Raw genomic sequence first — 19,585 nt, 5'->3', positions numbered from 1 at the left:
GCACTTGAGTGGATAGATTGTCAACACTTGGCAAATACTGTTAACATCTCAGTTTTTAAATAAACTAGCTTTTCCATTGATCGGTGGCTACTTTATTACATAGCAAGATTTATTCATTTAGTTAAGTATATACAAAATGAGACAATAAAATATTTATTACCTTCTTATTAATCTTACCAGTAGTTCAAGCCTGTTTCTTTTTACTCCCATTCTCTGTCTTTCAAGTGTCAGTACAGTTTCAGTTGAATTTGCTGTCTCATGAGTGAGTTCAACCCTCAGACAGTCAAAGGGAGCAGACAGCCCATCCTATTTCTCATCAGTGGAAAAGCTCATCTTGGTCATGAAGGTTCATTTCTTGCGAAAGAACTTGAAGTAGACCACACCTCCTAGGATGGCCAGTTCCAGAATGATGATAATTGACAGCAGCAATTTATTTGTGGCTATTCTAGAGTTAAAAAAATAAAAATCCAAGGGTTGGTTTTTTTTTTTTTTCCCCCAGCTTGTTTATGAAAGCATATTCTAGATCCAGATCCCCATCTTCCCCTTCCCTGTTTCAGCGAGATCATACTGTGCTTTTCAAAAAGCTCTTAGCAAGCAGAAAGGGCCAAACTCAATCATTCACTACTCCTGTTTTCCTGGAAATCCTGTTTGAATTTCCTATTTCAGCAGTAGCAGTTCTGGTCCTCTTCCTCTGTCCCATAGAAGGCAGATCTTTGCCCTATATGTGCCTACTCCTTCAATCAAGCAAAGAGGAAAACAATACCTGAAGTCCTGTGCTAAAAAACCCTCATGGTGGTGCTTTTATTTGGAACTATGTTGCTGAAGGAAAGCTAAAATCTCAAAATAATAAAGTACTTTTACTACTGAAAACTAGACAGTTATCACAACTTCCTTTGGTAATGGGCATAAAGGAAAGGTTGTGAGGAGATAAGTACCTGCTGGGAATACAATCTATGAACTGTGTTTTCAAGGCTAATTAAACAATATAGCTAAAGTGCAACTCCACTTAAGAAGCCAAGGTTTTAGCCATCAAAACAGTACATGGTCCAGCTCAGAGTGTCTCATGGGCCAGCCTAGGACTAACTGCTCCAGGGCATTGGTGTGGACTAAACAGATTAGTCCGTGTCATCAAGCATCTAACTCACCCGATGATGCAGTGATTTATGGCACAGCTTTTCCCAGCCTGAATGAGTGGCATCTGAAGGCACCATGACCAAGTCACTGTAACTTGCTTCTGTCCTCACCATGGTCTGGATGGTTAAAGACCCCACATCATCCTGACCAAACAGCACACATTCAGTGCTGTTCAACAGCCTGTACTCCATTAAGCAATTACCAGAGAGGAAACCACACAAATTAGCATCTGCATGTGGGCACACATTCTGTTTACACATTGCCTAAAACCTCCCTGCAGTCCCAGATGACATACTTTTTTTCCCCTAAACCCAGCAGGCACCAGTAGCCCAACCTGCTGTCAGTCACACCACTCACCTCCGAGACATCGAGCGTAGAATCTTGCGACTCTTGCTCAAGTTCTCACTTGTATTCACCAACTGAGGAGAGACAGAAGTTACTTGTCAGTTAAACAAGCACATATCAACCCTGAAAAGGTGACTGGAATGTGAAAACAACTAGTGTTGAAATGCCGCAATGAATTACAGGACAGGATGACCATGTCCTCTCAAAACTGACACACAGCATTGTTTTCTACCCACAACAGCAGCTGGAAGCATTTCCTCTTTTCCAAGGAGAAATTAAGACTTTTCTGTATACTTTCCCTTAGATACATACAAAGAAATGCAATTTGAGACCATTTTCTGCCTCTTTAATTAATATACAAATATCAGAAAAGTGGTATTAACTGCTTTCATTAAGTTTCATTTCTGTTAACTCCAGAAGAAAGTGATACCGATGTGTTCACCCCAGTGCACATCAAAGTGTTTGAAATGCTGCTCAAGCTCTATCAAAGAAAGGACTGTGTAGCACTCAGAGGTCTAAGTGACCCAGTGGGTACAAGCTCTGAGCTGTTAATGGATAAACCATTTCAGCTTTGTATTGAACCCAGAAATGAACTGCCCAGCATACCCAGTCAGCTATTAAGAAACATGCAGTGAAGTGAGGTTAGACAACTAAAAAAGCTGCTGCTTCACAGACATGATTCATGATGCATGGCCACTGGTCTCCAGGTAAGATTTCACTATTCCATTTCCAAACATTCTAGGGAAGTGAAGAGTAAGCCAGGTCACTTGTATGACAGACACATGCCTGCACAATTCCACAATAGTTTAACATACTGCCCTCAACTGCAAAGCCGCTTGTATGTTTCTTTGCACTGAGATGGACTGGACAAAGCTGGGAAGAGTCTACTTCCAGGTGGAATGTGTGATTCACACAATTCCACAATTCATTGCCCAAGAGGTTCACAACAGAAGTCACAGTCCCTGTTTAGTGATGAACACAGCAGTGATGGGTTAACAGTTGGACTCAATGATCTTTGAGGCCTTTTCCAACCTAAACAATTCTATGCTTCGATGAATGATCTCTTGAGAGACTGTGATGCCTGAAGGACTGTAATACTTTATATTAGCTGAAGGACAAAAACTATACCTACAAATCTTAAAATCAATTTCCTTTCCTGCTTTCTAACCCAAATTTTGGAACAGGACAAATCAAATTCTGACTGAAATTACAGAACTACTTAAATGAAAAAGCTACAGGCTTTGTTGCAATGAGTAGAAAGAACTCCCAAAAGCAGGGGTATGCTTTTTGTTTTGGCTGAGTGGGCTTATTTGCCAAACTTTGTGTCCCCTGAAGTCACTCACCTAAAAAGCTTTACACTCGGGATCCCTTGCACACACAGAAAATCCCATCAGTTTATTAGTTCAAAAATCAAACTGTCAGTTTTGCATACGTGTATAAACAAAACAACTGAACTAGTTTTTGAAGTCTTTCATGGCAGAAGCAGAGCTTCTTGAACCAAGGATGAGGAATACACGTCTGACATTTTCTCCCTCCCTGCAAGTATTGGAAAGCTAGTAATTAAGTAATTACTCTTCTACTAAATTTAATTTCATTACAAAAACTTGCTGACTGCTTCCAAAATCTTTACTTTAACTAGCAATCTAGTCACAAGGCAACTCCTTCTAATCTGCAAGTTGTTCAGTAATGCTATTTTTTCTAGCAGATCTATAGGTCTAATCTCCCATCTTGCACAGACACAGCAGCAGACATTTGATCACAAGGGCTTTGGACCCTTGTACAGTAGTTTTTCTTTTATGAGAACAAATAGAAATGCGGCAGCCTGAATTTGGTCTGTAGAGATATCCAATCGGATGACTATGCCTACGAAGGTCCCTGAAAGCAATACAGTTCCCACTAAGTAACAGCAGATTGTTTCAAAGCAATGCCCAGTTTCCTGCTCACCCTGCTCTTGGTGCGTTCCAGTTGCTCCCGCTGCTCCCCGAGCTCCTCGATGATATCCGTGCCAATCTGGTCGGTTTCAGCCGCGATTCGGTGCGAACGCTCGATGCTTTCGCTGGCTCGGTTCAGACTGTCTGTGCCCTGGAGAAGCAGCACCCTCTGTGACTGCAGGTTAGTCTGAAAAATAATGGATGCTTAACTATTAGGCACAAAGAAGCATTAAGCTTGTGACATTAAAAAGTTAGAATGTGACTCCACAGGCCATCCATTTGTATTAGCTCTACATATTTCGTATGTCAACTGATGCAGCCCAGTTAATTTTGGCCGAGCCTTGTAAGATTATGACCAAATCTGGTTAAATCTTTAAAAAGGATACAGAACTGAAGAGTTAAAACAGTTCCAAAAAACTGTCTTTGTAACAATTTACTTTTCCATCAAAGAACATTTACATGAAAATAGTACCTTTCTTTTCCAGATGCTAACTTTTACTTCCATTCACATCTAAAGTCAGCCTTATTTTTGATTCACAATTGGTTGCCAGGGAAATCTTTAAGAGTTTACAGTCAAAAGGATTAGGAACAAACAGCACTAACAGATGGACTGCTAAGTAACAAAGATCCTCTTTTCATGCCAGTAGCCTGGTCTAGAGGATAAGGAATGTTTGCTGACCTTGGGGTCAGAAGGTAGCTCAAAATAAAGCGTTTTCTTAAGCTTCAGAAAGTCTAATCTATCACTCTGCTCTCAGGTTTTAGAGTAATCAGTCAGGAGGAATCAAATGCAAAAATTTCCCAAGCTGCAGCAGAAGGAAATACTAAGCAAAGAACCCCCCTCAAAACTGGCCTCATCTAAGGCAGAAAAATGAAACGCCCACCTCCATGAACTTTCTGTACACATGACAGCACCTTGAAGACAGTAAGGGGATTCAGTCTCACTACCTCAGATATCTCTAAGCCTATCTGGTAAACAGGAAATTGGTGTACTTTTTGCATTGCAGCAGCAAAACCATAGTGAAAAAAGTGCTAGAGGAAAAATCCTTACATTTTCTTGAAATTATTTACACTAAAATCGCTTAGAAGATAATTCTACCAAAGAACCTATACAATGCATGATTCACACTTTGCTAGTTTTGGAGAATAGAACTGGGTGAGTTAACTTTTTTTTCATTAAATAGCATCACTTCTGTGTTGTCCCTTCTGCAGGAAGGGAAACCTGTGGAATGATTAAATGAAGAGTTTCGGTACAGAACGTTGCGCAAATTACTAACCACAAGTCTTTCAATGAGTTCCATTTTGATTACTTCCTATCTTTGTTTTAGAACAGAAAAGCTCTCCTCTGAGTTCCAGGTGTTCTTTCCCCTCCCTGAGATATTCATGTTACATGCAGAGAGATATACAGGGAGTTATAAAAGCACAGAGGTGGCTTAAAGTAGAAGCACTGTAAACAATGCATCTGCGATACTACTCTTGCACAATCACAGCGCAGTTAAATAAAATTTACATCTAATCCTTACACTCTGTTCATTTTCTGTGGCAAAGATTCCATATTTTGTATCGCCTTGGTTTCCACGGCCCAACCCCAAATCTGTGCTTCTTATCTCCCTCTGGAACATGGACAGGTCTCTTCTGTAGGCTCGGATTTTGCTCATCATTTGGTTGCGGAAAGGCACAGGAGCATACTTCAGCTCTTCCTCCATTTCCCGCAGCTTTAACAAAAGAAAGCATGTTTATTCTTAAAGCACCAAATCTATTCTGAGCAGCAGCCATACTCAAAAATCAGCACCAGATGAAAGGATTCACATGTTTGTCTTGGACTGGCTGAGGGGGATAACCCTAGACCCCACACCCCATCTAGTACATCACGCTACCCAATGCTGTTGAGCCCATATGCATTTTCAGATACACAATGCTGCAATAAAAAAAAATTTCCAAGCTTAAATGCTTGATTTTTTCCCCCTAAAATATCACTCTAAATTTCAAGATTTGCAATTCTCACTTTCTTATAGTTTAAGCATTTATAGGATGGGTATCAGCTTTCTATTACATCTGTGCAACAGAGACAGGATCATAGGATGGTTTGGTTTGGAAGAGACCTTAAAGACTACCTCGTTCCAACACTCCTGCCATGGGTAAGGACACCTTCCACTAGACCAGGTTGAGTACTGTCCTTGAATGCTTCCAGGGATAGGGCATCCAGGGACATCACTCTGTTGCCAGGGTGGGGCATCACCTGGGACATCACTTGACTGTTATGACTTTTTCAAATGCCATGGACAGTAGCTCAGCAACTACATCAGCCAATTCCCTCAGGACTCTGGGATATATCTCATCAGGTCCCATAGATGTAGGTATGTTCAAGTTTCTCATGTGCTCATGAACCTGGTCATCCCCTAAAGGAAGGAATTTGCTCCCATGGTCCTGGCATGGCAGTCCACTAACCCAAGAGATGTGGGAAAAGAGGTTACCATTCAAGACTGATGTAAACAAGATATTGAGTACCTCAGCCATCTCCTCATTCAGATCTATTGCATGGGTAGGCACAGTACTAAATCCATGCTCTGAACATTCAGGCTTGGCAACTGGAGTTACAATCTGCAAGCCCCGAGATTCTGAATGCATGAATTTTCACATCAATTTCTAGTGACAGCTGTAACAAATTTAAAATGCTTAAAGCTGTATGCCAACATGTGCATACAGCTCTCTCACAGTAGGAGCTCCATATCTCATACATCACCTAGAGGCACCAGTCAATAAACCCCAGTAAGTTAGAGAAAGAAAGCATCATGTTCAGCTGTGACTAAAACACAACCTAACAAACTGCACACTGAAATATGAAAAGAAAAATTAAATCATAATGTCTTGTTTTAAAAGACGAGTCACATGGCTTTTTTGGTGCTGTTCCATATCACCTGCTGTCCAGCAAGCCTATACACTACTACAGAAAGATCAGACAGGCTAAGACCAACATGAAAAAAGACAGCAGGGTGATAAAAAAACCCCAGCAGCAGATTGTCTACATGCCTGCCCTAAAACCCCCAGCAATTTTAATTGCACCTCCACCACTCTACTTTTTTCAACAAAGTGAAGGCAGTTATCAAAACTGAGCATTCAAAAACCCCTCAAAAAACATGTAAGAATATGTGTCTATATTTATGTATCCATATAAGTATATACAACAGTCTTAACAAACACAGACACACCTATCAGATCAATCATCAAACAATAAAAAACATAGACTCCTGCCTGCCAGAATAGGATCCATAAAAAAGTAACATTTGTAAGTGCTGTCCTTTTTAAGGCAGCAGTCTTCCAACCATTAGGAAGGCTGGAAGCCTCACACTCACCGTCTCGTTGGCTTCACGCTGCTTCTCATCGAATTCTCGAAGCAGTTTTTTCTTCTCCTCTGGGAAAGTAAAAGCAGTATGCCAGATAAACTATAGAGAAATGACAACAGAGCTCCAACTCAATCCATTAAAAACAAGGAAGCTGCCACAGACGGCTGGCTGCAGAGCACCAGGTCAAAATTTATCTCAAATGGGAACAGCTTGTTCTTATGACAACTTTTCAGATGGGAGTGGGCAAGAGAGCAGAAATTGTTCTTCCAAATGCTGGATACTGCCTCTGGCAGACAGAAGAAGTAATTGTTCAAATATTTTTCTGACCTACTGTCCTTCAATGTCCACTGACAGATTTGCATGTTGAAAAATATTTAGTGTGAAAGAACAGCAAAGAAGACACATTGGTAAAGAGCTCATAAATATATTTCTCATTTTTTGGAAACACTTGGCAAGATTACTGAAGGCTGAAACTATAATTTGGATTTGAACAGAACATCAGGTCAATCTACATTCTCAAGTGAGCCCTGAAGGTCCTGCCAGATCCGGCACTCTGCATTCCTGTGGTCATAAAGGACCTAAGCACATAGGATAAGCATTCCAGAGTTCTATGAGATAAAAGATGCCACCAAGGTATGACCTCAGGTTCACACACTAAAGCCCAAACGCTTCCCTCTTGTGGAATGACATGAGTTGTTTGAATCAGCCAACAACACCAGGCATTTCAGTTGTTTGAGACAGCAATTTACCCAGATCTGTGTACCTAGGGCTTTAGAGACCAAAGAATGGGTTTCACTGCCGTTACTCTATTCTTAAACAAAACCTTAAGGCATGGTATTTTTCATGTGTTAAAAAACTATCACATCTCTCTAACATTCACCATCAATGAAAGTCTAACTCCAAAACTTTCCTTAGCTCAACTGAGCAAAACCACACGTTCTGTAATATTTTGCAAAAGCGCTGAAGATGAACACCAGATGGCTGTTGTAGAGTACTGCAAACAAAACCAAATTCTATCAGAATTTCTACCAGAAATCTGATAACTATGCACCTAGCTTAATTCACCTCTCTCAAAAGAGTATTATTCAATCTTAAACAAAATTCTAGGCAGCAGAAAATGTAGACTGCCATCTTGGTAAAACTCCTCCAATTTGATTAAAGACAAAATTACACACAACATTATAAAAACATCATTGCAGTAAAAACTCACTTGATAATGCTTTTTGGTAAGCACAGTCCTCTGCAAAAGAAGTAGCTTTTAAACCACTGAGATCTCAACAGAAGATAAGAAAAAACTTGGCACGTTCAGAACATTGGTATATAGCTCCTCTCACATCTACAGCTTAGGCGTGTTGGATGGTTTCCTTCTCAGCTCAAATTCAGATTAATCCCCAAAATTTGAACTGTGGAGAACTTAAGACAGAACTAAAACCCATCTTCTAAAGAAGCAGCTGTGGTCTCATGTAGCACACAGAATTATTACAGACTAAGCTACATCATGACTGTTAATATATTACACATCAGCTGGTATCAGGAAATGCAGTTTCACATCCAAATTTATTCAGGAGGAAATGCTGACTTAACAGGTTCTTAAATAGACTCTCCTCAACTTCCTCCATGATTTGCCACCATATATATTTATGCTGATGCCATTGTTTGTGTAGCTGGGTTACAAGTGAAATTGTGGACGTGAACTGTGGAAAAACAGCCTTTGGAAGTCAGTAATTTGTTTCATACAGGTCATTTCCCTAATCTGATTCAAGCAGTGCCCTCTTAAACCCACTCTGCTGCTTCAAAGTCATGGAAACCCATCACAGATCTGGAAAAGCAGCATTTCCCTGCTTTGTTTCTCCTGTGCAGACTAATCAGATGCTGCACTTAAAAGCTTGCAGCCAAAGAAATGCCAGCTTCCAAAAGGCATGGAATGGTTTAGGTAAGCCAAGCAGCAATAGCTTGAGACCATTTTTCCTACAGGCCAACAAGAAATCCAACAACGTGGCTTGAAAACGTTCTACTGGGTCTGGCTGGTATCCAGAAGCACCAAAATACACCAAGACACTCACCTGGTGTCGCTCTGCATTGAACCACAACTCAAAGCACACGGACAGAACTCTAAAATGCTGCAGCGCTGCCTCTCCCACGGCAGCTTTACCCACATGCTCATCAACATTTCACTGATTTACTTCCAACTGGTTAGAAAGAGATTCAGCTGGAAAGTACAGCTAACTGAATTCATGTAGAGGGAGATACATGATCTGAAACTTATCCAGGCTGTTTCCCTTTTACCATCTCGTTTATATAGAGTGAAACAGCATTTCCAAACCTCTTCCCCTGAAAGGCGTCCCAAGGACTACAGGTTTTGTGTTGCTTTTGGAGCATGCGAATTGTTTTAAAAGAGTATTCCAAGGTCTCTTTTATCACCTCCTGAATATTTCAGGATCAGATAACTTGAAAAATAAATATATATTCCTCTCCTCCTAAGTACAAGAAGCAAACAAAGAACATCAGGACAGTGGCTCTACCAGACAAATTCCTAAATATTAAACTCTCTTAGAAACACTTTCAAAAAATAGAGCCAGGATTTTTGCAGCAAAAAAATATTAAAGAATAGAACAGTTGTATTAAAATTCTTTAGCATTCTTTAGCAAATTCGACTTGCAATTATTTGCAATCTATTGAAAAAAAATCCCAGGTATTGCAAAAACAGCTGCTTTTAAATACTCCACTTAAGCCCATGGCTTAGACTTCATTGCTCATGACTACCACAGTGTCAAGGAGACCTGACAGTTTTACTTCACCAAGAAACTGATCATGCTCATTTCTATAGGAAAATAAGGATTTCTATCAGAAAAGATATTGCTTCTTTTAAGTTTTTTTATCCTTGTACCAAACTTCCTGGAAATGCTGATGACAAGGACTGACCCTGAATTTAACTCATTATTAAACAGAAAGCCAGCTAAGAAACAGGATGTTAAGTGTTTCATGCTCTGTGCAGACTGGTATATTCTTAACAAAATGCCTTTATGACTTTACACGAAACTGATCAATTGTGGGAGAATGAACACGTGGCTGACAGCCCTTGCCCATCACTGGGGTACAAAACCTGAGCTGAAATACAGCAGCTCATGACAGCCATGGATTATGTTTCTCATGGGAAGGGTTCAATCAGAGGCATTCAACGTCACTGGCAAAATTCTCCTTGTCACATTGCTTCCCTTTCTCGTTCTCAGACACTGCCAAGTATCAAGGACTGAATCAGAAGCACAGATCCTTACAGAGGAGTGTTCTGTCAGAGCATTTTATCCACCAGTGTGGTATAAAGAATACCTGTAAAACCAGGCTGTGCTTCTAATACAACTTAGTGTGGCTAGAATGATAGGTTTTCTCTATTTTGTGAGTACATAGTGCACAAACCAGACTTTTAAAACAGTCATTTAAAATGCAAACATTCTCCAACAAATCTACAGATGCTTCTGGGAAGTTCTGACAATAAAAACTACTTCTTTTTCTGCCAATGAGGTTTTAAATGTGAATCCAACATAGCAAATTAAGAAAAGGGGGGACGAGAACCCCAAACCCCCAAAGCACTGCGGTTGTTACAGAACCAGAGAATCAATTAGGCTGGAAAAGACCTTTGCAGTCATGAAGTCCAACCTGACCTAACACAACCTTGTCAACTAGACCACGGCACTGAGTGCCACATCCAGTCTTTCCTTAAACACCTCCATGGAGGGTGACTCCACCACCTCTCTGGGCAGCTCATTCCAGTGTCTAATCATGCTTTTAGGGAAGAAATTCTTCCTAATGTCCAACTTTAACTTCTCCTGGTGCAGCTTAAGACTGACAGACTCTTGTCCGTCCCTGGTTGCTCGGGAGAAGGGGCCGACCCGCACCTGGCTGGCGCCTCCTTTCAGGCGGTTGTGGAGAGCGAGGAGGTGACCCCTGAGCCTCCTGTTCTCCAGTTCAAATAGAAACAGCGTGAAATAGCATCCAAATAACAACTCCTCCTCAGAGACTGATGCTGTGAACCTAGCACAGCACTGCTTGCCAGCGGAGATGAAATTTGCCAGAGCAGAGGAGCTCCAGGGGAGTGAAGCCACACACCTGCAAAGCCACCAGGACCCGGCAGCAGCTGAAAACAACACACGGCAGAGCCACCCGCGTCCTCCCAGCAAGCGCCTCCCAGAAGCGACGTCCCCAGTCCCTACAACTGCAAAGCCCCCCGCTACCCCCCAAAGTCTTGAAGGGACACCGCCTTCCCAGCTGCTCAAACACGCCTGTCTAACGAGAAGCGCCCCAACACTCCTGCCACGGCCCCGCAGCCGCCGGGGCGCCTCCGCGGCCCCGCCCGTGCCCCGAGGGACGTCCACTCCCCCTCCCAGCCTCACCGGCCGCGCTGCCCCGCAGCCGCTCGGGGACGCCCCGCAAGTCTCCGTGCAGCCCGCGGAAGATCTCGTGCAGCCGCTCCAGGTGCTCCGAGGACGCGGATCCACGACCCGCCATGGCCGCACAGCCCCCGCGCCCCCGGCCCTGCCCGGCACGGCGCTTCCGCCGCCGGGGCCGCCTCGCGCACTGCCTGCTGGGAGCTGTAGTCCAGGGGAGGCGGCCGTGCCCGCCCCGCGCGAGGGCGCTCGTCCGCCGCCGCCACGGAGCGCCCTGGGCCGGCAGCGCCGGTGCGACCCCGGGGCTCCCCGGTACCGGCGTGACCCGTCGCCGCCGCGCTGCTCCCAGGCCTGGGAGCCTGCCCACGTGTACATGGTTGGATGCCCCTTGCCGGGGTTAATGACGTGAACCTCGGCGTGGAGTTGTAGAAATATGTTTAAACGCCACTGCCGACAGCCGCCGCTGCGCTGTCTCTGCAGACATTTCTCGGCTCCTTAACTGAGGAGCGCGTTTCAGAATGTTCTGAGGGACCCAGGTCGGAGTAAAAAGCAGAGGGCTGCTGGCGCACCCGCAGGTGCTCCGGCGGGGGCGCGGCCCGGTAGTGGAGGTGTGGCGGTACGGTTGTGGGCGAGGCCAAGGCGGGAGGGGCGGAGGCGGATCCAAAGGGGCGGGCGGGGCTGCCGGGAGCCGTGCGCTGGCCGTGCGCTGGCCGTGCGCGGGTAGCTGGCGGCAGCGATGCTCAACTGCTGGGAAGCCGCGCTGGGCGCCGCCGTCTCCGTCCCCGTCTTTCTTTTCGTGGCAGCGCCCTACATCAGGTGCGTCTTACCGAGCGCAGCCCCTGCCCTTCGCGTACGTTCAGCCCCTCAGAGCGGCGCCCGTGTGTGTCTGTGTGTGTGTGGCGAGAGTGCGAACAGCGGGAATCCCGTTCTGCAGCCCGCGCTGGGGTCGGAATTATTCCGGCCTGCCCAGCTCCAGCACCTCGGTGGCGCTGCCGGAGCTCGCTCACCCCCGGCACCTCCCGGCGCGTTCCCCGGGCTCAGTCCCGGCACCGGCGCGCTCGCGGAGGCGCGACAGAGGGCGGGGCCCGCGTTCTCCTCAGGGCGCGGCGGCGCAGCCCATTGGCCAAAAGGCCCCGGGGCGCGCGGCAGCAGCCAATGGGAGCCGTGGTCCCACATGACGCACGGACCGGGCGGGGCCCGAGGGCGGGGCCGCGCTCGGGAAAGCGCGGGGGATTGGAGGGCGCGTTGCCGGTGTCCCGGTCGCGACAGGGTTGTGACCAGCGGCTTCAGACGAGGGCGCCCGTGGCTCCCTGAGGCCCAGGGCGCAGCGGTGAGCCCGAGCGTTGATGCGAACCCCCAGATTCTGGGTGCTCAGCCCCAGACGGGGCCCGCTAAGGGGGCAGAAGTGACTGGTGCCTCCCCTCTTGCAGGCGGTATGTCGCTGGAGGACGGTGTAAGTCGACCGCAAGGCTGGAGGGGAAGGTGGTGATAATCACAGGAGCCAACACAGGCATCGGGAAGGAGACCGCCAGAGACCTCGCGCGAAGAGGCAAGTGCTGTCTCGTCAGCAGGCATCCCTCTGCAGCCGAAGTGGCTGTGCCTTGTGTCAGTAACCCCTTTCCTGGACCTAAGGAAGACGTGTTGTAGGCTTATATTGAAGTAAACTGGATTCCAGAGTTACCCCAGATGAGTCCAAGTGCTGTTCCTTCAGAGGCTGTAACCACTGAGGTGCAAGTTCCCAGTTCCTCAGCTGTTTTCAATGCTTGGACTCCAAAAATGTGCCCTAGGGACATGAAAATGCATTGCATTTCAACTAATTTGAGAGGACTGGGGAAGTTCCTGGACTCTGCTTGTATGAAGCTGGGAAATGCCATAGGTCCACCACTGTGCTTTAGTTATGTTTCAAGCTAATTTGATGTAAATGTTATTTGGCTAACTGGTAAGAAGATTAAACTACCTGTTCACAATCCATTTAGAAATTACTCTGGCTGGAATCCATCACCTTTATGTACTCCTGGTTTGATGTTCCCATTATAGAGGCAGATAACAACCCTATCATACCAGTGTTGTTGTATGCACTCCTGACCTGGGAGAACATGGACAGAGGCTCTTAAGATTTGCATTTGCCTGGTCTGAAATCATCTTTCAGCAGGACTATAACTCACACTTGAGTGGAAAGGCTTTGTTTCTTCCAGCCACCCCCCTGACTGATGCTAGTTCCCTAAAGAAACAATATATTGTTTGTAATTGCTGGGCATGGTCAGCTGCTTGTCATAGCCTTGATCATCCAGTGTGCTCCTGTGATCTCAGTTCCTGTTCCTGTTGTTCCCCCCTCCCCTCCTTGCAGGTGCAAGGGTAATTATTGCCTGCAGAGACACAGCAAAGGCAGAAGCAGCAGCCAGTGAAATCCGAACTGAGACAGGGAACCAGGAAGTCATTGTGAAAAAACTGGACTTGGCTGATACGAAATCCATCCGGGAGTTTGCTGAGAGATTTCTAGCAGGTACAGTCTCTAGATTCTTATTTTTAGTGAGAATATTTTGCTAAGGACTGCTGTCTGTTCTTCTAACCATTGCCAAATCCCTGCCCTTCTTGTCTCTATACCTCTTGGGTACTGTGGTTCATAGCAGGGGCTGGTCAGAGGCCATGAGCTAGTTTGTGGTAGGAAACATATCCTTTTTTAAGGTGATATGGCTGCAAGTCAAACAGCAAGGGGTGACTTGTGCTACCTTCTTGTCTGTATTCTCTGTTTCCTTGTTTAAGGATGTCTGTTGTTTCTTACAGAGGAGAAGGAACTCCATATTCTCATTAATAATGCTGGGGTAATGTTATGCCCTTACTCCAAGACTGCTGATGGCTTTGAGATGCAGCTGGGAGTCAATCATCTTGGTAAGGCCAGTGGAATCATGTTTGCACTCAATATGGAATCATAGAATCGTCAAATTATTTGGGTTGGAATTGCCCTTAAACATCATCTTCTTCTAACATCGACTTCTGTTGCAAAATGCCAAAGGAAAATCCTGCTGTCAGATTCTCTCTTCCTCATTCTTCCTTTTACAGGAAGGATGGAGGGCCAGAGTCAGAGTTCTGGAGATGCAATGCGGTGTATTGCGTATCATTGATCCAGTTTAAGTATCTGTACATGTTACCTGGGACATTTTGAAATATATGACAGCTCCAGCTTTTTGAAGATGAGGAGCAGAACTTGAAGGCCCCAAAAAAGTGTAGATGTTAATTTGGGGGAATTTAACAGAAATTTTCTTTTTCCTGGACTTGAAATGAGGGCAGCAGTAAGATACCACACATGAGCAAGCAGGGGACCCCTTCCTAGAGGGATGACCTTTTGTCTCCCCCCTAGGTCATTTTCTCTTGACCTTCCTGTTGCTGGAGCGTCTGAAGCAGTGTGCCCCAGCCCGCATCGTGAACGTGTCCTCACTGGCTCATCACGGAGGCCGAATCCGCTTCCACGATCTCCATGGGGAGAAGAGCTACAATCGTGGCCTTGCTTACTGTCACAGCAAACTGGCGAATGTGCTCTTCACCCGGGAGCTGGCCAGGCGGCTGCAAGGCAAGTTCCAGAGGCAGGCGGGGTGTTTGCTTGGCTTTCCGAGCACCGTGGATGGGCAGAGTGGATTGAAAAAGGGCTGCAAATAGTCTATGCAGAAATTGGATAGTTTGAGGCAAATGTCACTGAGAGCTCTTGGCAGGAAGAAAATATCTCCTGTCTGTGGAACCAGGAGACTTACAACACAGATTGTCTCTCCTCTACAGGGTAGAGGAGTTTAGTAGTTTGGCACAGTTGAATTTATCTGATTTTTCTGTGGTGCTTGTAAAACACTAGCTGCATCCACACAGACAGTTGTGGTATGTGGATGGAAGCTGCAAACAGAGCCACAACTGCAGTCTCCAATAGAAAACCTAATGCACACTCAGCTGCCTTAAAGGTTGGTGGCCCATAGAACAAGCATAAGATTAGACAGTACCTTGTAAGTCACAACATCTGTCACAGTCCTGTCATTCACTCCTGTTCATAAACTTAAGACGCTACAACAGAAGGATTGTCTTCCCCAGGAAATTACTATTAGAGTAAGTCAAAAGAGGCAGGTGTTCTCAAAAGCCTGCTAGAAACTGCTGCTGGTTTAGCACTCAGGCCCCCTAGCACTTTGTTTTGCAGAAGGCACATAATGATTCCTGTGTTTAGAAGGGAGCAGAGGATGCTCCAGTGCCATGGATGAATGATTTAAACTGCTTCAAGGATCACCATCAAAGGTATTAGCAAAAGTGTTTTTAACCTGATGTCATAAAAGGGTGACTTAACAAAGTATGATGGCAAGGTTCACTCTGTTACTTACATGGAAGACACACAAACAAAGGCAAACTGAATGATTCACTAAGGACTGTGTAAGGAAGACCCTCCTGTTGAATCATGAGGCTCAGCATAGTCTCCCATACTTTTTGAACCCTATAGGGAGCCTAGGTCCAGTCTGAGTCTCAGACTTGGACAATTTGTATGTAATGGAATTGTCTATACAAAGTTTATAATAATTATTATTGAGTAGCTACATGGACTAGTAATGTTTCCTCAGTATTAATTCAGCAATCAGTCACTTACCAAGGATTTGTTGCAAGCAAAGGGCCTCTCTGCCTTGCTTAAGGAAGGCTTAGGTAAGAAATCTCAAACCTTGAGAGGCATCTCTGCTCCAGGGGAGAGTTACACGCTGTGCAGTCCCGTTGCAGCTTGAGCTGAGGTTCAGCTGGGCTCATCCAAAGGTTTGCTGTTGGTGAAAGGTCTCTGCCTTGAGGAGCCTTGAGAGGTGAGCCAGCTCAAGGGAAGACTCTCATCCTGCAGTCATATCTCCTAGCAGGGAGAGCTCACAGAAGGCTTGCTTAGGCTGTAATATTTATGGAATGGAGTAGCTGGCTTGTATTCAAACAGTGGGAAAGGTACACAAGATTCAGTGCATCCACAACCTTATTTGTTCCTTGATAGAAGAGTATTGGAAAAGTCATGTGCTACTTGTGTTAACTACCTGATGGGTGTTCCAAATGCATGTGCACTGATACTCGCTGGCCTCTGTGGATGTCCGGCCCATTTACAGCTCACACTTTTACCTTCTTGGGAGTCTGTACCAAACTACTGCTGATTTGGCTAAGAGGTCAAGTGTATCCATCATATCCAGCATGCAGTAACTACAGAGGACTTCGCTTACTCTCTGTATCCAATGCTACTTAAAGGACTCCTCCTTTAAGTTAGAGACTATCTACAGGTAGAATTGAGGAGTGTATTATCCTTCTTTTAAAGACACTTTGATCCATGCAGATTTGTCCTGGACTACTTTATTTTGCCATAGGCACTAAAGTCACAGCAAACGCTCTCCATCCCGGGTCTGTCTATTCTGATCTGGTCCGGCACTCGTTTGTAATGACCTGGCTGTGGAAGATATTCTCCTTCTTCTTGAAGACGCCTTGCGAAGGAGCTCAGACCAGTATCTACTGTGCAGTAGCTGAGGAGCTGGAGTCTGTGACAGGACAGTATTTCAGGTGGGTGCAAGCTGATGAAGTGATAGTCTGTGGAAGGCAATTTCGTTGGCTGAGGAATATGGGACTTATTGTCATTCTTCATTAAGAAGGGACCAGGTAAGAGGCTGTCTGGTAAGACTGAGGGTGACAAATAGAGCATGACCCCTTCCAGGTCTGTTGCAATCATATTAGAAGAAACACCTGACCTGTGCAACACTTCATGCAATAGCATCCGCTTTAGTGCTAGAAATATTAATGTACTAAAAGTGTAGGATTGGCTGTTGCATGCTCAGAGCTCTAATGCTGACCTGCCTAACACTTGGGAAAATCACTTTTCAGTAAACTGTGTAGTTAATTAGGTCACTTCAGTCAGTTCTGGGAAGACCACTTCATTTCCCTTCGTAGTTTTACTCCACTGGAGCAGAAAGGCCTGTACTCTCAGGGAGCTGGGAGAGCTGATGGCACTGCTGAGGGAAGTGAGATTTTCCAGTCTGGCATGTGACCAAATAACTTTATCCTCCAGTGTGACAGACCTACCAGCTGGGAGGGACTCTTGCTGGGCTGTTTGTCATGGAAATGGTATTGTTTAGCTCCCATTACAAAACCTGTTATTTTTTGACTTCTTTGACTTACTCCAGGACCCTACATTGTTCTCCTTTTCCCATCACCAAAACCACAGCCCAAAGCAGTTTCAAGTCATCATCATTCTATATTTGAAGACTGCTATTTGAACAGATTCCCACAGATATGTCTGCCAGCTTCCCACTGCTTGTAGAGCACTGTAACAATATTGTTTTTTGGGAACAAATATGAAAAGTCGTGGGTGTTTTTTCTCCTCCCTCACATGGATGCTGTTGGAGCCATTGTGTCTTTGCAGAGCTTTCTTCTTGTGATTTGTGACCAGATTAGTCTCTGTAATGACATTGCCTAATCTTCATTTAGGAGTTAGTACCATCTTAATCAGACCTGAATATATAAATAGACATCTTAAGTCTTCCCTGGCTGTCTGTCTTGGGATAAAAATGTAGCATTGATGTCCCAAAGTACAGAAAACTGGTAGGATTTAAACTCATTTAAAAAAGGGAGTTTTGGACCTGGTGGGAACTGAGAAGTTTCAACACTACTTCACAATTTAAACTGGACTAGCCTAGAATCCTTTTTACTTTCCAGGCCATAGAGTGTAAAACACAAGTGTAGACATTAAGAAAAAAATTTGCACACCACAGTGAGACAGGTGGGAGTCCACCAGCCATTTTAGGAATATTAAAGACTGCATCTATAAACACGGAGCTGAATGGAAACCTTACAAGATGCCATTTCTTCTGTGCTTTTAAACTCCCAAGTTATTGCAGCATTGCAGTTGAGCACACAGGACCTCTTTTCCAGACTGAGTGCTTTCTGATTGGAGGAGCTGAGAAGAAAGGAGCCACAGTTCAGATGATAATGGAAAGGGGATAACCATGCGTGGTTATTACAGTATTATTCTTGGGCATATAGTGGGATAAATAGTTTAGAATAAAGGGCTGTCTGAGTGACTTTTTTGCAGTGTTTTTTAGGATATGCACTCCTGAAGAGCTTGGTTGGAGTCTGTGTGCCTTTTTAGTGGTATTAATGAGAATGCACACTAGTGAGGTTTCTTCAGGAGTTGAGAGGACAGAGCTACACTTGCTTGCCAGTTCTTGATGCCATTGGGAGAGATTCTTCCCTGGCTAGTTGGAAAGAAATCTTTCTCATGGTGGCTTAGCACCAACCCTTGCTCATTTGCTGAATAGCTCCCACTGTTCTTAAACTAGTCTTGAATTAAGCTGGCTGATAGAGAGCAACTCCTTAATCTTAACACAGACATTTCAGTGTCCTAATGTAGATGGAGATCTTGGACTTGAAAGAATTAAAAGAATGTTTTTCTTACAGTGATTGCCAGCCAGCATATGTATCTCCACGAGGTCGGGATGATGAGACGGCAAAGAAGCTCTGGAGCGTGAGCTGTGAGCTCCTTGGCATCCAGTGGGACTGAGCAGCACCAAGAGTATCCCTGGCTGGGCCCAGCAAAGCTTCTCCAGGGAACAGCACTGCTGAGAGACCTCAAGAGTAGAACACTGATACTTCAGCTGCCCTAAGGATGGCTCCATGGGTGCAACATAATTTGAATTTCTGGAATATTACACGTAAGGATTGAGATTTGTAAGCAATCACTCCCTCTTCCTAGCTGGAGAATTAGAGCACCAATGCAGGGAGCAACGTGCTTGTTATCTCGCACAGCAGCTCGAGGCTATGGGTCTCTGGCTTTAGAATAGAAAGGGAGGTTGCAATCTTAGGTTTAGATTATGGACTAACAAGGAATTACTTTAAATAAAGTTTGGTTGTTTTTTTTTCCTTAACAGCAATAGTAAAAAGGTAGGACTCTAAACTTATGATCTGTGAGATTACTTTCAGTTCCTACCCTCTGAACTGGCAGAGCAAAAATACTTTGGGATATTAGACTTCCTGGAAAATTATGCAATACAAATAGTCTAGCACACAGAAACAGGTCCTGGCCTGTTTGTGCCAAGCATTAGGTAAAGTTTTTTACATGAAATCACTTTCTCTGTAAGAAGCTGGACCCCAGCCACTGAGGTATCGTGGCCCTCAATACCCACTGACTGCAGCAGGCTAACTGGGAAGGCAAATCTTCCGGGAACCCAGGTTTTGGTGCAGGTGACTAGGAGGTTAAAAGCTGCAAGAGGGCTGCAATTGTGCACAGGCAAGTAATTTAAAAATCAACATTGAACAAAGACGGTGTAAAAGTTGTCATGGTAAACCCCCCAGCTGCACTTTAAATGACTTTAGAACCTAGAAAATAGAGCAGAATGAATAAGGAACATCTCAACCACGTTAAAAAATATTAAACAACTTCAGCTGAGACTTTAGCTTTAAATAACACCAAACTTCCTAG

At 44.8% G+C, this 19,585-nt stretch overlaps 2 protein-coding genes across 2 annotated transcripts; one reads left to right on the top strand and one right to left on the bottom strand.

The window, feature by feature from the left end:
- Positions 1-306: 306 nt before the first annotated feature.
- VTI1B (vesicle transport through interaction with t-SNAREs 1B) lies at positions 307-11,272 on the bottom strand. Its single transcript, XM_084208233.1, has 6 exons — positions 11,140-11,272; positions 6,761-6,819; positions 4,931-5,122; positions 3,424-3,597; positions 1,492-1,553; positions 307-445 (listed from the first exon to the last, which is right to left on the bottom strand). The coding sequence occupies exons 1-6, from the start codon at positions 11,252-11,254 to the stop codon at positions 349-351; spliced, it is 699 nt and encodes a 232-aa protein (XP_084064359.1). The 5' UTR covers positions 11,255-11,272; the 3' UTR covers positions 307-348.
- A 559-nt stretch (positions 11,273-11,831) lies between these two features.
- Positions 11,832-18,729, top strand: LOC311154931 (retinol dehydrogenase 12-like). The gene is made up of 7 exons (XM_084207789.1): positions 11,832-11,949; positions 12,564-12,682; positions 13,481-13,636; positions 13,918-14,022; positions 14,492-14,701; positions 16,485-16,674; positions 18,565-18,729. Exons 1-7 carry the CDS (start codon positions 11,870-11,872, stop codon positions 18,665-18,667), a joined length of 963 nt encoding a protein of 320 aa, XP_084063915.1. The 5' UTR covers positions 11,832-11,869; the 3' UTR covers positions 18,668-18,729.
- The last annotated feature ends 856 nt before the right edge of the window (positions 18,730-19,585 follow it).

Source organism: Fringilla coelebs (genome assembly GCF_963513975.1).
Source record: "Fringilla coelebs genome assembly, chromosome: 6".
Lineage (NCBI taxonomy): Eukaryota > Metazoa > Chordata > Aves > Passeriformes > Fringillidae > Fringilla > Fringilla coelebs.
The sequence above is the reverse complement of the archived record's forward strand: the minus strand, read 5'-3'. Positions and strand labels throughout refer to the sequence as shown.

What these genes read in the sequence shown, in the direction of transcription:
- VTI1B (XM_084208233.1), bottom strand. Translation starts at nt 11,254, where the DNA reads ATGGCGGGTCGTGGATCCGCGTCCTCGGAGCACCTGGAGCGGCTGCAC. An exon ending in GCTGCGGGGCAGCGCGGCCG is followed by an intron (nt 6,820 to 11,139) that starts GTGAGGCTGGGA and finishes TTACTTTCCCAG; the next exon opens with AGGAGAAGAAAAAACTGCTT. An exon ending in CCACAGAAAATGAACAGAGT is followed by an intron (nt 3,598 to 4,930) that starts GTAAGGATTAGA and finishes ATTATTTTTCAG; the next exon opens with ACTAACCTGCAGTCACAGAG.
- LOC311154931 (XM_084207789.1), top strand. Translation starts at nt 11,870, where the DNA reads ATGCTCAACTGCTGGGAAGCCGCGCTGGGCGCCGCCGTCTCCGTCCCC. An exon ending in TGCTGAGAGATTTCTAGCAG is followed by an intron (nt 13,637 to 13,917) that starts GTACAGTCTCTA and finishes TGTTTCTTACAG; the next exon opens with AGGAGAAGGAACTCCATATT. An exon ending in GCTGGCCAGGCGGCTGCAAG is followed by an intron (nt 14,702 to 16,484) that starts GCAAGTTCCAGA and finishes ATTTTGCCATAG; the next exon opens with GCACTAAAGTCACAGCAAAC.